General features: G+C 37.9%; 1 protein-coding gene across 5 annotated transcripts in view; it reads right to left on the minus strand.

Annotated features, from left to right (window-relative positions):
* The window catches only part of CEP128 (centrosomal protein 128), a 452,993-nt gene that overhangs the window by 405,806 nt on the left and 28,460 nt on the right, over positions 1-18,727 (minus strand). For all 5 annotated transcript variants that reach the window (XM_065941397.1, XM_065941396.1, XM_065941392.1 and 2 more), the window contains 2 exons: positions 3,608-3,734; positions 1,940-2,058 (listed from right to left, as the gene is read on the minus strand). In XM_065941397.1, coding sequence (XP_065797469.1) covers positions 1,940-2,058; positions 3,608-3,734 — 246 coding nt within the window. The remainder of the gene's footprint in view (positions 1-1,939; positions 2,059-3,607; positions 3,735-18,727) is intronic.

Here is an 18,727-nt window from a genome sequence, read left to right on the forward strand (position 1 = left end):
TAGTAAAAATGGTATTTTTAAAAATCAAGAGAATGATTAATACAGAAAGCAAAATAGTTGATAGCCCTTGGGGAAGGGAGGAGTGTGTAAGAAGTTTCGGGAAATCCTCTATTTCTTGGTCTGGGTGGTGGTTACATGGTTTCACATTATTGTACTTTTAATGGTAAATAGGTATGCTATACACATATGTGTAGGCTATACTTTATAACAAAAAAGTAAGCTATGCAGACTTGCAGAAATACCAAATTGATTTTTTCAACAAATGCACACTGAGCAGATAATGAGTGCCAGCAGTTGTGCTGGGGGGAAAATGGCTCAGAATTTGGGTAACCTAAGAGACAGATATGCAAACAGAAGCACAACCACTGCACTGGGGCACTAGGAAAGTGCACAGTCACATGGAGCTACAAGTCACCTAAGATGTGGACTGAAACAAGAACAGCTAGTGAAAGGAGCAGAGCTAACACAGCTGATGAGCAGCAGACCATTCAGTTAGGTTTTACCATCAGGATTTTCCAGTTTTGCAAAGCAGAATCCCAGGACCATCTTTGACCGATCCTTTACACTCATTCACACCCTTCCCAAACGGTCATCCGATCTTCAAGATCTTTCATTTTATCCACCAAATAATTTTTAAATCTACTGCCCTCTTTCCAACTCCATCTACCTTCATCCAAGTGACCATCAGCTCACACCCAGAAGACAGCAGCATCCTTCATACTGGTTGGTCCACCCTGACTTCATTTTCTACACTGGAGCCAGGGCAATTTTTTTCAAAATTATTGTCACCCTCTTACATGGCTGTGCACAGTGTCAGTTTCATACTTCTTTACCCACGTGGCCTTCTGTAAATTACGGATAGCTGCTCTCTTCCCTCCTGCCAAGCTATCTGTTGTACCTCAAATGACTCTTAATCAACTTTCAGATCTCAGCTTAATCAGCCTTTCTTTGGGAAGCCTTTCCTGACTGGAGTAGGTCCCTCTACAGAATAGTCCCACAGTCCAAGGCTTTTTTCTGTTATAGCATGCATCTCAGATTGTAATTTTGGGTGTATTTACATACTTTTTGACTAGCATCTAGCTCCCCCTCTAAATTGTAAGCTCCATGAAAAGGCAAGGTTTTTGCTCATCACTGTTTCCAAGTATAAGCACTGCCCCAGGACAGAAGCACTGAATAAATAAAATGAAAGAGTGAGCAATGTTAGGATGTTGTTCTCTTCTCTAGGTTTAATCACATAACCAACACTACTAGTCAGTTGCAACTACCAAAAAATAATAGTCAAGGAAAAGTTTCTACAAGGTGTCTTCTAACAGACTTAGTCCTTTTATCTTTTTATCTTATGCTATAATAAGCACAAAATACAAAACAGTATCCTAAAAAACTGTGAGCTCCCAATCTTAAAACTACCAAAACAAAGATGTCAAAGTCAGCAATATCTCCTAGCCATTATTAATTTAGCAACCCAAAGCAACAACAACAAAAACTTTCAGATCTTGCTGGGAGGTTTAAAACAAAAAAAGTATATCCATAGAACTAATACTTTCAAAATCTTTCATGAATACATAGAAAAAGTTTAGAATTTCTATTTCATAGAAAATGGCTCCATCAATGATTCAACAGTAAGAAAAAATTATGGAAAAAATCAATAGGTTAACCACAAAAAGACTAATTTGCTCATAGAAAGTAGCTGACACAACAGAGCTTCCACAACAGTGAGCCACCTGAGCAAGGGAACAAAACAAAATATAACCTTCCATAACAAGTTCAAAATAAATGTACGATGGTAATCAACAGACTGAAAATAAAAGAGCTTACTTCGTTAAAAACTCAGTACAAAGTTAGTGATGATCAAACAGTTAAAACACAGCCACAAAATTCAAGTGTTAGTCATTTAAACAGAAATGGGAAGAATACAGACTACAGAATGGGAACAAAGTACCTGGCCCACGTCATCAGTGTCCGGAACAAATCGGACACCAGTTCTGGACTTATTTCGTTTAATACCCTGTTGATCCCCATAGTCCTTGAGAGGCGAGGTAGGTTGAAAGCGGTAGCTCTCTTTACAGAAGAAAGAAAAGAGAAAGGATTAAAAAAAAACATATAAGAACAAACAATCTAAACTTTCACTCAGGAAATACATAATAGACCTGGATATACACATGTGCACTTAACCCACACTATTTCCCATAGATAATCACAAACAAATCTTGCTGTGGCCATAAAATCCCACAAAATTGGCATTTATCTTGCTCTTAAAGCAGATAAAATGAACAACTGAAGTGACCTGAAAATAGAACACACCAAAAATTCTAATTGGCTGCAATTTTCAAGGAAGCGATAGAATATTTTCTCTTACATAAAAATAGTAAGTTGCTATAAAAATAACTTCTATGATTCCCCAAAATAATAATAAAACAGAAATTTTCAAACAAAAAATTATCTAAAATCTGAATGGTGTTTACAAATCAGTATAAATGAACTAAACTACATAAAGAAAAATAGCCAACTGTGATTTTTGGTCATTATCATGACCAATAGCAATATTAACAGTGCCGGCTACTAAAGTTCACTCTAATTGCCTCTCTTCACTGCAAACTTTCACAAGTTTTCGCTATTCAGACATGAACCTCAGTACTGTAGGAAAGGATGTGTATGCTCAGTCGCTCAGCTATCTCTGACAGCTTGTGACCCCATGGACTGTAACCCACCAGGCTCCTCTGTCCACGGGATTTTCCAGGCAAGAATACTGGAGTGGGTTGCCACTTATAGCAAAGTATAAGTAAGGTTAATTATAGGCAAACTAAGCATTATCACCTTTTGTGCAGCCACTGAAATCTAGCTGCACAGAAAGGATAAAACTCCCCTGTTCTTGACTTTTGGACTCTGTGGGAGAAGGCGAGGGTGGGATGACCTGAGAGAACAGCATCAAAACATGTATACTATCAAGTGTGAAACAGATCACCAGCCCAGGTTGGATGCATGAGACAAGTGCTCAGGGCTGGTGCACTGGGAAGACCCAGAGGGATGGGATGGGGAGGAGGTGGGAGGGGGGATCAGCATGGGGAACACATGTAAATCCATGGCTGATTCATGTCAATGTATGCCAAAAACCACTACAATATTGTAAAGTAATTAGCCTCCAACTAATAAAAATAAAGGAAAAATAAAAATAACACCCACAAAATAGCACCCACCAAAAAAAAAAACTCCCCTGTTCTTAACAACGGTCACAGGTTATTTCATAATGAGACATTTGAAGAACTATGACACTAAGATAAGACTTATAATCCAGAAAGTACACCACACAGCAAATCCTATCTGTGTTTGTTTTGACTGGAGGCAGACAATTCAATCAAAGTTCTGTCAGGTAAAGCTTTACATGGTCTACAGAGCCTGAGAAGAACCTAAGTAACAGAATATCAAAGTCCCATTGAACATGTTTCAAAATATTCACTGTAAAACTTTGTATCTTCTAGCACCTTATTTGTAGGATTTTAAGTATGGGTTACATTTGTCTAAACACTACATGTCCTCAATATGTACTTCAGGAATATTTTTTAGGCAAAGAAAAGAAAGAAAAGGTTTCCAGAACATCTGAAAAATTTACCTGTCACAGTGCCACCATCGAGGTCACTTGTACTCAGACTTGTAACAGAAATACTTCTCCCTCCTGAGTTTCTCGACAACCGTTGACTCCGCAGTTGGCCTATCGATTGTTCTAAGCTTTCTTTTAACTAAATTAAAGAACAGAATGAAGGGAGATTTATTCTTCTTAAACAACTTACAAATACCCTACAGATTTGTAAAGCTATTTCTGAACTATTGGTGTTCCTAAAGAGAATTTATATCACAGAAAATTCTGAACTAAGTTATGTCAATAGAAATATGAAAACAGTAAACATAAATATTTTAAGAACCAACTCTAATGTGGATTTAAATACCATATGTCCCCACCTATTCCATCTTTGTATTACCAGAATGCAAAAGACATATCTACTATCCAAGGGTTTACAAAATCAGATGGATGTTCCACCCATGCCTAGAAACGTAAAAAGGCCAACACATCTGAAAAAGAGAGAAAAAGTTTTCCTCCGTTCTAAACATTCCCTCAGAAGCCCCAGATCTGTAACAAACAGGAAAATGAACAGCTGTCAGAGTGACTGTTGTTATGGAAAAAATGTGCACTGCCCAACCCTGCATCAGAACATCTCTTTCACGCATTCAAAGATTTCAAATCCCAGAAAACCATGTGGTCAGATGTTAGACTATTAGTACGAACAACGAACTAGGATCACAGTTGTCCAAATGTTCTCTTCAGACCAGCAGAGAGTTAGTCAGCAGGGGATATCAGATGGCATCTTTTTAGACCTAAAGAGTTACGACAAATAAAAACACACTTAATACGGAGAATAACATCCAGAGCTGTACAGAGCTATCGACCTGAAAAGAGAATTCAGCTAAAATCTGAAGGGAAAAGAGTAAACCTAAGGAAGATCCACATCCCATGAACTGCTGAGAAACTTCTGGTCTAGGCATTTTAGCCAAGGATGAATAAAAAAATAATATTAATAAAAATAATGCATGGGTCCAGAAAACAAGTCATCTATAACTCTTTAAAGAGAATGTCAAAATAAAGCAAGTGATGGAAAAGAGAGGGGTTCCTAAATCCAGCCAAAATTAAAGGTAGAACATCACTTATGGAGGGATAAATTGGTTTCCTTGAGAAACTGTGCAGAAAGAAAGTAGCTTCAGCTGAAGGAAGAGCACAGCTGAAACAGAATATGAGTCACAAATGAGCAAATGATTTTCCATTTTGGTTGTTCAGATTTAGCTCTTCTGGAGAATCAAGGTTAAAATAGCCTGGATTAAAAGGAACAGTGTTAGAATTATAAGAATGTATTTGTATTGCCACTCTCATTTCTGGAAAAAAAAAGATAAAGCTAGTATTTCCATACCCTCTGTTCCCTGCTTCTCTACATTGGGGTGTGTACAATACCATCCTGCCTGAGCATTCACCAGGTGAAGGGCCCAGACTATCAATCCAAGGAAACATACTGATGAAGCCTGGGAGAACTAAGGTCTACCTGGAGAGTAATTAACACACAAATAAAATAAAACTAAGATTAACATATAGGTAGACGGGAGGTCTTACACAGAGAACTTAGAATAGCGTATCAGTAATCCATGACAAGAATAAAATTGTACAATGTTAAAATTAAAAACTTCAAATCCAAATTATAACATGAAAAAAAGCAACCAAAACGGTAAAATGTCTTTAGATAACACAAATTAATGACAGAACCAGTTCTACCAACGTTTCCTGTGTTTATTGTTTGCACCTTTTCAAGCTAAGCCTGATGTCAGTATCCTCTTTTTTCATAGCTTATTTTTTTTTAATTGAAGTAAAGTTGATTATATTTTTGGAAGCAAAGTCAGCTGACATTTCTAATTACTGCATCTTTTGGAAGGTAACTTGCCCTTTATAGCTCTGGCTATCTTTAAGATTTTCTCTTTGACTTTGAGTGTCAATCAATGGTTTTACAACGATACGACTATATGTAGTCTTATTTGTAGTTATTCCGTTTCTGACTCGCAGAGATAATGGAATATGTAACCTGATCTCCTTCATGTGCTGTGACGCTTCAGCCACTCTCCTCCTTCCTTCTGCCCTCTTCCCCTCTCCTCTCCCTCTCCAACCAGCTACACTCAGGTGATACCATTTTACCAAATCCCATGTGTCATCCGTGCTCTCCTCTCCTCCTTTCATTCCCCCATTTTTCCTTTTGAATATATTTTTCTGGTCTATCTCTCAATTTATTAATTCTCTCTTCAAATGTATACAAGCTGCTGCTTAATCCATCTGTTGATGTCTTCTTTTTCCTAATTTGTTTGCTTATTTTAGTTATATTTTGCAGTTTCCCTTAACTTTTTTCTGGTTACAAGAAGCCTTAGTTGGGTACACAGGATCTCTGATCTTCTTACAATTCAGGATCTCCAATAGAGGTATGAGGGACCTTTAGTTGCAGCCCGCGGGATCTAGTCCTCTGACCAGGGATTACACCCAGGCCCTCTGCATCGGGAACATGAAGTCTTAGCCTCTGGACTACCAGGAAAGTCCTTGTGATTTTCATTTGATTTTTTATCTTTTAGAGTTTTCAATTCTATGTCAACGTTCTCAATCTTACTTTCTTGAACAGGTTAATCATAGTTATTTTATAGTTCATTACTGGTTCTTTTTTCCCCTTGGTTTTCAGTCATTTTCTCATGCCCCTTGCACTTTCTTTGCCTGAGTATTTTTTAATCATGTGGCAGACGTAAGAAATACTGTAGAGTTAATTTAAAGCTCTGAAATGACATCTTCCGTCAGAAGGGATTTGGTTCTGCTTCTATCAGAGAGTCAGCCTAGGTCACCAGGAAACCCAAAGCACCTTAATTTGTTAGAACTGAGATGGTTCGAAACTGGGCTTTTGTCCCCATCAACACTGTAAATTATTTTCAATTTATCACTGCTCTTAATTTCAGCTCACCATTTTCCTAGGTTATCGCCCTTTGGGGTCTCAGTCAAAAGCTGGAGGATTCCTGAACTCCATTCTGGTACCTCCAGCCTCTTTAGGTCTACTGACAGCTCTAATCCTGTCCACTTCTAAGCCACCTCCTTTCAGATCAGCTACTGCCTTGACAGAAGAGGAGTCCCAAATGCAGGACTCTTCCTTCCAAACGTCAATTTTTGCCAGATCTTGACTATTATATTCCCCACTATGTTGGTAGTTCTCTAATAGTTTAGTAAAATTTTTTACATTTTTTTCACTTATTCCATTGTTCTGCATGGGAGAGTTGATCCAAAGCAATCTCATCAAATATGCCAGAAGCAGAATTTGCCAGCATCCTTTTTACGCTCTACTGTGCTCAGTCCCTTCAGTTGTGTCCAACTCTTAGCAACCCTATGGATCACAGACCGCCAGGCTCCTCTGACCACGAGATTCTCCAAGCAAAATACTGGAGTGGGCTGCCACGCCATTCTCCAGGGAATCTTCCCGACCCAGGGATCCAATCTGTGTCTCTTGTGTCTACTGCAACACAGGCATATTCTTTATCCACTGAGCCACCTGGGAAACCCATTATGTGGGTTTATTTGCTAACAAATCCTGAGCTGTAACTAAAAGCTGATTAAGAAGATGAATTAACACACACACACAAACACACACACAATCCCTGCTAACAACAAAAACTCACCACGGAACATATGGGAAAATATGCAGAACAAGAGAAATGATACATTACTCCCAAAATCTGGGAGGAATAACAGATGTTGTAAAGTTGATCATTTCAGAAATAAGATAAAAAGCTAAGACAAACTATTTGGCAACCTCATTTTAAAACTCTCAAAAGATGTGCCATATGCCATTGAACAGATGAACTAGCTAATATATAAAGATCAAAAAATGAATTGTAAAAGGTAAAGAGGTTAAAGATTTATTTTAATCACTCCTGCAAATATCACAGCAAAAACAAGTCCACCACCTAAGACACAAACTAAATGTAATAAAATTAAAAACTACACTTAAATTAGCAATAAAACAACAGACACCACACAAAATCTAGTCATGATGTACAAAACCAATTTGCCAACTCCTAAAATAAAAAAGCAAAAAGATAAAAAGATATGGATGGAGGTTCGTGACACTATACAGGAATCAGTGATCAAGACCATCCCCAAGAAAAAAAAATGCAAAAAGGCAAAATGGTTGTCTGAGGGAGCCTTACAAATAGCTGAGAAAAGAAGAGAAGCTAAAGGCAAAGGAGAACAGGAAAGATATACCCATCTGAATGCAGAGTTCCAAAGAACAGCAAGGAGAAAAACATCTATTTCTGCTTTATTGATTACGCCAAAGCCTTTGACTGTGTGGATCACAACAAACTGGAAAATTCTGAAAGAATACCAGACCACCTGACCTGTCTCCTGAGAAATATGTATGTAGGTCAAGAAGCAACAGTTAGAACTGGACATGGAACAACAGACTGGTTCCAAATAGGAAAAGGAGTATGTCAAGGCTGTATATTGTCACCCTGCTTATTTAACTTATATGCAGAGTATATCATAAGAAATGCTGAGCTGGATGAAACACAAACTGGAATCAAGATTGCAGGGAGAAATATCAATAACCTCAGACACACAGATGACACCACCCTCATGACAGAAAGCGAAGAAGAACTGAAGAGCCTCTTGATGAAAGTGAAAGAAGAGAGTAAAAACATTGGCTTAAAACTCAACATTCAGAAAACTAAGATCATGGCATCCGGTCCCATCATTTCATGGCAAATAGATGGGGAAACAATGGAATTGTTTATTTTGGGGGGCTCCAAACCCACTGCAGATGGTGACTACAGTCATGAAATTAAAAGACACTTGCTTCTTGAAAGAAAAGCTACGACCAACCTAGACAGCATATCAAAGGTCTGTCTAGTCAAAGCTATGGTTTTTCTAATAGTCAGATATAGATGTGAGAGTTGAACTGTAAAGAAAGATGAGCACTGAAGAATTAATGCTTTTGAACTGTGATGTTGAAGAAGACTCTCAAGAGTCCCTTGGACTGCAAGGATATCCAACCAATCCATCCTAAAGGACATCAGTCCAAAATATTCATTGGAAGGACTGATGCTGAAGCTGAAATGGCAATACTTTGGCCACCTGACGTGAAGAACTGACTTACTGGAATAAGACCCTGATGCTGGGAAAGATTGAAGGCAGGAGGAGAAGGGGACGACAGAGGATAAGATGGTTGGATGGCATCACCGACTCTATGGACATAAGTCTGAGTAAGCTCTGGGAGTTGTTGATGGACAGGGAAGCCTGGAACGCTGCAGTCCATGGGGTCGGAAAGAGTCAGATACAACTGAGTGACTGAACTGAATTGACCCAGTAGAAATAAAAATAAAACCAGCCACTGAAATTGAATGGCAATACTTGTTTACAAGGTAGTTCATTCAAATTGTTAGGACATGCTTTTAAACAAAGAATTCAAATTGAAAAATCTCTCTCTAATGATAAATGAAATAATTTGGGCATCAATAAAGATATTAACTACAATGGAATAAAGCTGTTCCAATATGCCTAAGTTCGTAAGTTAATGATACTCAAAAAGAAAAAAAAAAAAAAAACACCATCATTGGTCACCAGTAGAGAATGCTAGCGGAGAAGGCAATGGCACCCCACTCCAGATTTTCTTGCCTGGAAAATCCCATGGACAGAGGAGCCTGGTAGGCTGCAATCCATGAGGTCACTAAGAGTTGGACACAACTGAGCGACTTCACTTTCATTTTTCACTTTCATGCATTGGAGAAGGAAATGGCAACCCACTCCAGTGTTCTTGCCTGGAAAATCCCAGGGACGGGGGAGCCTGGTGGGCTGCCATCTATGGGGCTGCACAGAGTTGGACACGACTTAAGTGACTTAGCAGCAGTAGCAGAGAATGCTAGGGAAATAACTCATCATTTTTGAAAGGAGTAAATAAATTATAAGCTTTCAGGTTAACAATAAAAGAGCAAATTTTAAAAACTCTCATCAAGATCTCTGAAAGGCCTCTGATGTCTCTATTTGAAGGTCTAATTTGAGACAAAATATAAGTCAAGCTCAGTGAATTGAAATAAGTAAATATATATATATATACATATACATATAGCATATATATATATAAAACTGAGAAAGACTGCGTATACTCCAAATCAAATATAAGAGAAATCACTGAGGCAGCAGTCGGCACTCCATATAAGGGGTGCAATCATTAAAAACATCATGATTCAGAAGAATCAGAAGAAAGCCCGTACTTGCCTCAATTATACTACTTCTGCATCTGCTCCTGTTGACCCATTTCACAGATTAACACTTTATTTTGAGGATGAAATAAGATAATGTATGTAGAATAATTAGAGCAATGCCTAGGGAAGACTGGTTTGTCCAGTAAACAGCAGTTTTCATTGTGATGATTACAGATGCTGAACATAAGAGCAAACATGAGTGAAGAAATGGGATGTTTTAATTCAGAGAAACTCTTCAGAAAAATATCATTCCCTAAAGATGACTCACTGAATTCCTCCGGTTGTATATCTATAGACTCTTTTTTGTTGCTGTTCATTTTCAAAACCCTTTAAAGAAAAGTTCTTTTTTTTCCTTTTTTAAAAATTTTTTTTATAGTTTCATTTATTTTTATTACTTGAAAGCTATTTACTTTACAATATTGCAGTGTTATTGCCATACACTGACATGAATCAGCCATAGATTTACATATGTTCCCCATCCCGATTTCCCCTCCCACCTCCCTCCCTGTCCCATCCCTCTGGGTTTTCCCAGTGCACCAGCCCTGAGCACTTGTCTCATGCATCCAAACTGGGCTGGTGGTCTGTTTCAGCCTTGATAGTATACTTGTTTCAATGCTGATCTCTCAGAACATCCCACCCTCCCCTTCTCCCACAGAGTCCCAAAGTCTGTTCTGTACATCTGTGTCTCTTTTTCTGTTTTGCATGTAGGGTTACCGTTACCATCTTTTTAAATTCCATATATATGACCCACCTACCAGAATATTGGAAATAAAAGCAAAAATAAACAAATGGGACCTAATTAAACTTAAAAGATTTTGCACAACAAAGGAAACTATAAGCAAGGTGAAAACACAGCCCTCAGAATGGGAGAAAATAATAGCAAATGAAGCAACAGACAAAGGATTGATTTCAAAAATATACAAGCAACTCCTGCAGCTCAATTCCAGAAAAATAAACGACCCAATCAAAAAATGGGCCAAAGAACTAAACAGACATTTCTCCAAAGAAGACATACAGATGGCTAACAAACACATGAAAAGATGCTCAACATCACTCATTATCAGAGAAATGCAAATCAAAACCATATGAGGTACCATTACACGCCAGTCAGGATGGCTACTATCCAAAAGTCTACAAGCAATAAATGCTGGAGAGGGTGTGGAGAAAAGGGAACCCTCTTACACTGTTGGTGGGAATGCAAACTGGTACAGCCACTATGGAGAACAGTGTGGAGATTCCTTAAAAAACTGGAAATAGAACTGCCATATGACCCAGCAATCCCACTCCTGGGCATACACACCGAGGAAACCAGATCTGAAAGAGACACGTGCACCCCAATGTTCATCCCATCACTGTTTATAATTGCCAGGACATGGAAGCAACCTAGATGCCCATCAGCAGATGAATGGATAAGGAAGCTGTGGTACATATACACCATGGAATATTAGTCAGCCGTTAAAAAAGAATTCATTTGAATCAGTTCTAATGAGATGGATGAAACTGGAGCCCATTATACAGAGTGAAGTAAGCCAGAAAGATAAAGACCAATACAGTATACTATCTACAGACTTTTAAACAGCAAAGCTGTCACTATTCTCACTCTCGGCTATTTCTTTCTAATTTTTTATTTTATATTGGAGTATAGTTGATTAACAATGTGTGCAGTTTCAGGTGTACAGCGAAGAGATTCAGTTATCAGCAAAGAGATTCAGTTATACACATACACGTATCCATTGTTTTTCAAGTTATTTTCCCACTTAGGTTGTTAATAACATTGAGCAGAATTTCCTGTGCTATACAGTAGGTCCTTGTTGGTTAACTATTTTAAATATATTAATAGCAGTGTGTATATGTCAATCTCAAACTCCCTAACTATTCCTTCCCACCACCCTCCCTGTATCTTTATAACCCACGTGTAACTCCTCCATAATATAATTCAAATTTCACTTTAGCATTATCAATTTTCATTTCTTTGCAACACTTTCACCTTTTTGACCAACTCCTCTATTATTATTATTTTTATAAACAGCAAGGCTTGTCACTGGAATAGCAGGGAAGCAAAGCAGGGCTCGTCCTTACACAGCGATGTCTGGCCTGGGCAGCTGCAGCGCAGCCTCTCCTGTTTCGCAGTTACTCATCATTGATACAATGCTGTGTTAGTTGAAATTTGAATTGTGCTGTTTAAGGACGGGTGTGATTTTGATCACATAGGGGTAATGAAATTCATGCACATCAAAACCATGCAACAAGGACTGTCTTTACTTTTCAGAGTCCTGAAAAAGCTACTCCATGCATTCAGTAAAGGTGTTGCAGCTGTATTCAGGGGAAGAGTTACCCTAAACTTCACCTCACCTGGGACTGGGACTCTGGTCTGTTCCTTTCAGTGAAAAACATATATATATATATATATATACTGAGTTTCCAAAATTCATTAATAGCAAACCTCCTGACCAGTCTTTGGGAAGGTAAGGTTTCCAAGCAACAGTAAACATCTAAGAAACTAGGCACCAACTCCACACACAGTATCAAAAATGCCTATGAAATAAATCATATTAAGTAAAATTTGCCCTCAGTAAGACAAGATGAGAAAAGGCAAAGAACCACATGGATAAACTTCCTTGGTCAATTTATAGTTATTGATACTAATAAGCAGTGTATCTCAGATACTCACATTCTCAACAAAAATAAGCTCATTGAACGAGAGGGGAGAAAAAATTATCTACCATTACTTTCACAAAGAGGAATTTCCATAATAAAGTAGGAATAAAACAAAAATAGGAACAGTGATTACTCACACATAAACAAAATAGGTAACAAATATTCAAATAATTAGCTTACATACAAATGAAAAACATAAGTTAAAAAAAAAGTCAACAATGACCTTGATAAAAATTCTAAATGTTGCAATTCAAGTGAAGTGAAAGTTGCTCAGTCATGTCCAACTCTTTGCGACCCCATGGACTATATGGTCCATGGAATTCTCCAGGCCAGAATACTGGAGTGGGTAGGCTTTCCCTTCTCCAGGGGATCTTCCCAAGCCAGGGATCGAACCCAGGTCTCCTACACTGCAGGCGAATTCTTTGCCAGCTGAGCCACAACGGAAGCCCGTTGCAATTCAAAGTAGGCTTAAATTTTAGAAACCATTAAAGATCCTATTTAGTTTCTTCAAATGCTGTCTTACTCCGAATTATCCTTTATTTTCATACTAGGAAAACACACATCCCCTAACACAGATTATACAGAAATGCATGCAAATCTGGTCATGTACAGGTAACTGCATCCACTTGGCTGCATGGTTGAGTAGAAACTAGAAACATGTGAATATTTCATCTAACCATTTACCCTGGCTTCACCTAACAGTAAAGTCAGTACTTAGCAAACATTCACAATGAATATAGCACTGGTAACTACAGAGGCAGCTCATGCTGCATATCTATAATGCTGACATTAAAAAAAAAAAAAATGAAGTACTTGATTTACAAGTGTAAGGTCAACTTGGCAAAATCCAGGGCAGAAGTAGAGGCAGAGAGGAGGTGATGTCAAAAATTTTGGCCAACATAATAATGACAGCCGTGGGCACAGCAATTAAGTGCTTTCTACTTGACTTTCCTTCACTGCCTGTTTCTCCAGAGAATGTCAAGGTTGATCTGGCAACAGACTCAAAATAGATTGGTTGTAGAGTTAATTTTATCAGCTCTTTGATCCCTTACAGCCTGTTTACCTTCTACTGTTAACCCTAGAACAAAGAGAAGGAGGAGGACAGAAAGAAGAGGTGGAGGAGGTGGGGCATTTTATAAAACTAGAGTGCAAATTTATGGATTCCGTATTTTTCTAGTCCCACCATCTGTTGCTGAAATGTAATTTTTAAATGGTTGCTGCTATCTTTCTCATTTATCAAAAAGATCATTATCTCTGACTGCTATCCCTAACCTCTCTGCGTATGCATATGCTTTTGAAATTTAGAAATTCCCTTTATTTAACTATTTTATTTTTAAATGAAACCTCATATATTCAAAGCCCATACAGCACATATATTCTAACCACAGCTTTTACTTTTTTAAAAATACTTCCATAAATATTTCTAATGTTATTAAATAAGCATGTATGAAAAATGGAATGTACTTTTAATAGTACCTTATTGTATTTTGGGTGGACAGGCAATACAATCATGGGGGCAAAAGCAATATTACATAGGCTGCCTATTTAGCATATACTTTGAAGTCAAAATAATCAGGTACACTTATCACTGTGATTGTTATAACACATTATGTTGTTTACAGTCACGATAATATACAAAAGAAACTTCAGTCAGACCCAATGAACCCAAGGAAAGCACAGCACCAGTACTGAGCGCCTATAACGTGCTGTGGTGATTTAGTCCCTCAGTCGTGTCCGACTCTTGCGACCCCATGGACTGCAGCCCACCAGGCTCCTCTGTCCATGGGATTTCACAGGCAAGGATACTGGAGAGGGTTGCCATTTCCTTCTCCACAGGATCTTCCCGACCCAGGGATCGAACTCACATCTCCTGCCTTGGCAGACTGGTTCTTTACCACTGACCCACCAGGGAAGCCATGCCTAATATACCAAGTACTATATTAAGAACATAGCCAACACTTGAAGATAGGGATTACTTGATAAATTAAAGAAGTAACAAGAACATAAAGGTTTAACAAGAGTCTAAAACAGCATGACTACTTCAATAAACGTTAGTTCTATAAGGCATATATAATTATGCTCATTTTTCAGATGATTAAACTCAAGTTCAGAAAGGTTTAATAACTTGACCAAAATCACTGAAATGGTTTCTAGTGGAACAAGTTCAGGATTCAATAACAAGTCTCCAAAGTCTAGTTTTCCACTAGTTTCAAAGCAAAATTTTGTAAAAAATTCTGTCTAGTAGTTTCATGGGAAACTTGGCAATAAAATTTTAAATGTAAGGGTCTAAGAAGCTAACTCCTAAGATCTGAAATATATTTACAAAAAGAGGGTTCTAACAGAATTCATTTGTTCCATTACAATTTTTTATCCAGAGACTCCTACTACTTAACACTAATGTTGTTAAAAGTTGGGAAAGTTCTTCTCACCTTCAGGGCAATTATCAGAATGCAGCCAGAGAGAAAAGCATGAGTACTTTCGGCTCTGGACTATTACAGGTGGCTTGTGGCTGGCTCCAAAAATCTAACATTGTCCTTCTGGGCTGTCACTAGGTATATCTGACAACTGAAACCCATGAAAAAGAAGAAAAACCTGGACTTTGTTACGTAACATTCAAATTTTTCCAAAGTCCATATGCCAGATGGTAACAGTCTATGATTCCCAAAGGGAAATTTAAATCAGAGTACTTAATTTGAAGAAAAATGACCTATTAATACATGTCTCTAAGGTCTAATTTGATGTTACTATATTTTAACTAATCTTTATCTTAAAAATGTACTTAGTGAATCTAATGATTTGAATTAAGAGAACTGTATCTTTCCTTTATATGGAGTATTAACTACTTCAGCCTCATCAGCTACAGTCCAAACTTCTACTGCAGAATGTATTAACTTTCTATGTTGAACATTCCTTAAGGGCATTCCATTTCTATAACATTAACATAAAAAACAGAACCATTCTCTCATAAATAGTAACATACAGTCCTAGAAATAACCTAAACACTAGCAATTCAATTGCGCTATTTAACACAGGAGTACAATATATTCCAAATCTTCCCAGTAAACTTGCAAATAAAATTTTGCCATAAGTCTTCTAGAGCTTCCCTGGTGGCTCAGATGGTAAAGAATCTGTCTGCTATGCAGGAGACCCGCGTTAGATCCCTGGGTTGGGAAGATCCCCTGGAGGAGGGCATGGTAACCCACTCCAGTATTTTTACCCAAAGAATTCCATGGACAGAGGAGCCTAGCAGGCTACAGTCCATGGGGTTGCAAAGAGTCAGACATGACTGAGCAACTAACACTTTCATAACATAGGTTCTTTTTGAACCAAATGTTCTCAGACTTCCCAAAAAATTTATAGCATGAGAAATAACACAGGATGACACCTCCTTAAGATCATAAAGTTCACTGAGCCCAAAGATCCTAAATCATATCATCCAACTTAATATGGCTTGTTGGCTGCAATGGCTACAAGAAAGGCTAGTTAGAAAAAAAAAAATCAACAGTTATCACTTAGGAAGAAGGGGGAAAGAAACTTGCAGAATCCACCACATTGCCTTAAGTGGCAGCCAGAACTGCCAGCTTTGACAAGCCTTCAATGCCAATCCAAGCTCAGCACCAGACACCCTCCCATTCTGTTTCCACATTTGTTCCATCTAACTCTCATTCTGGACACTGTACCAGATGTAACCTTAATTACTTGTGTGACGATGGGCTTTGGATCTTTAAACAGTTAAGATAACCTTCAAAATCTAGTTTATCAATGCAAATTATATAACCCTTCAAACTTTTAATCCAAAATCCCAAATTTCAGAAAAAAACAATTCACAGCATCATGAAAACGTAGGTAACCACACATGAATGACAGGAACAAACCCTGGTGCTGGATTTGGTGATAGTATCCTATCCTTGGCTCTGTCACTGACTTACTGTGAGACTGTGGGCAACTGAGTGACCATTCCGTGCCCCAACAGCATCTACCTAGTAGGACTACTGAAACAATTAAATGAGCTTCTACCAAAAAAAAAGAAAAAGAAACAAAGAAAGAGCCTGTAAACTAAACTTATGCAGAAATTCCCAAAGAGGCAAGTGCTGTTTTCCTATGAAACACCACATACCCATTGCCGATCCTCTAACACTGCTCAACTCTTCATAGAGCAAGACCTTCACATATAATAAGCAAAGAATTACACTTAGCATTGGAATAAAGATTCAAGAAAACAATAGCAAAATCATGTACATTTCAAGAAAAAGTAGTCCAGAAATTGACTCAACATTACTCTTGACCCTTCGAAAACCAACAGAAATCATTCCCACAACTCTCTTGTTTGAAGAGATCATTCTCAGGAGGAAAACACTGCACTGAATATTTATATTGTCCCTCACTCACTGACAAATTATGTTCACAAAACTAAATCTCAATAAAATAAATATATAAGTTCATATACAGTTGACCTTTGAACAACACAGGTGTGAACTACACTCGTCTATTTATATGCAGATTTTTTTCAGTAGTAAATAGCACAGCATCGCACAATCCAAGGTTGGCTGAATCCATGAACACAGAACTGTAAATATGGAGAACTTCATATAGGGAGCAAAGTCAGACACCAAGGGCCAATATTACAAGTTATACACAAACTTTCAACTGCATGGAAGGTCAGAGTTTCAACCTCTGTGTTGTTCAAAGGTAAACTATATATCACTTATATCCATTTCCTGAGATTTAGCATTAGTATCATTTATAAATCTAAGTTAATAATAAAAGTTCTTATCTTGCCTAGAGCAAAACAGCTGACCTCATTTCCTAGGAAATCTCTTACATTTTAAAAGAGAAACGCTAATTTTAATCAGACAATGGATATTTAACATGGAGAAAATTCTTTTAACAGTTGAACACTGGTGAAAATGGATTACCCAAAACTCAACATCCACTCATGATAAAAACTCCACGCACCCTAAAGCCAATGCTCTGCAACAAAAGAAACCACCGCAATGAAAAGCCCACGCTGTGTAACTAGAGAGTAGCCCTCACTCCCCCATCCAGAGAAATCCCACACAGCAACAAAGACCCCAGTCAAAAATAAATAAAATTTTAAAAAATAAAATCACATCCAAAACAAAGAAATACTTAGGAATAAACCTGAATAAGGAGGTGAAAGATTTATATGCTGAGAACTATGAAACATTGATAAAAGAACTGAAGATGACAAAGAAACGGAAAGATATCCCACGCTCTTGGACTGAAATAATTAATATGGTTAAAATGGCCATACAACTGAAAGCAATCTACAGGTTTAATACAAATCCCATCAAATTACCCATGACATTATTCACACAACTAGAACAAATAATCCTAAAATTTATATGGAACCATAAAAAACCCAGAATTACCAAAGTGGTCCTGAGGAAAAAGAACAAAGCTGGAAGTATAACCCTCCCAGACTTCAGACAATACTACAAAAAGCTACAGTAACCAAGCAGCATGATATTGGTTAAAAAAGAAAAAGAAAAAAAGACATATGAGTCAATGGAACAGAGCAGAGAGCCCAGAAATAAACCCCCATACCCAGAGTCATACCCAGCCTCCTTTGACACAACAGCAAACAGCGTTGGGAAGACTGGAAAGTCGCATGTAAAGCAATCAAGTTAGAACACTCCTCACGCCATACACAAAATAAACTCAATGGCTTAAAGATTTAAATATAAGACACAACACCACAGAACTCCCAAAAGAGAACACATGTAAAATCTGTTCCAACATAAATCACAGCAATGTTTTCTTAGGTCAGTCAACCAAGGCAATAGAAACAAAAGCAAAAATAAACAATGAGACTTTTCAAATTTATAAGCTTTTGCACAGCAAAGGAAACCATAAGTAAAACAAAAGGACAACCTACAAAATGGGAGAAAATATTTCCAAATAATGAGACCAACAAAGGATTTCCAAAATAAACAGCTCAGTACAGTTCAGTTCAGTCGCTGTCATGTCCAACTCATTGCAACCCCATGGACTGCAACATGCCAGGATTCCCTGTCCATCACCAACTCCCAGAGCTTGCACAAACTCATGTCCATCAACTCGGTGATACCATCCAACCATCTCATCCTCTGTCATCCCCTTCTCCTCCCACCTTTAATCTTTCTCAGCATCAGGGTCTTTTCAAATGAGTCATCTCTTCGCATCAGGTGGCCAGAGTACTGGAGTTTCAACTTCAGCATCAGTCCTTCCAATGAACACCCAGGACTGATAT

This window comes from Muntiacus reevesi, chromosome 7 (assembly GCF_963930625.1).
Source record: "Muntiacus reevesi chromosome 7, mMunRee1.1, whole genome shotgun sequence".
In the NCBI taxonomy this organism is placed as follows: domain Eukaryota; kingdom Metazoa; phylum Chordata; class Mammalia; order Artiodactyla; family Cervidae; genus Muntiacus; species Muntiacus reevesi.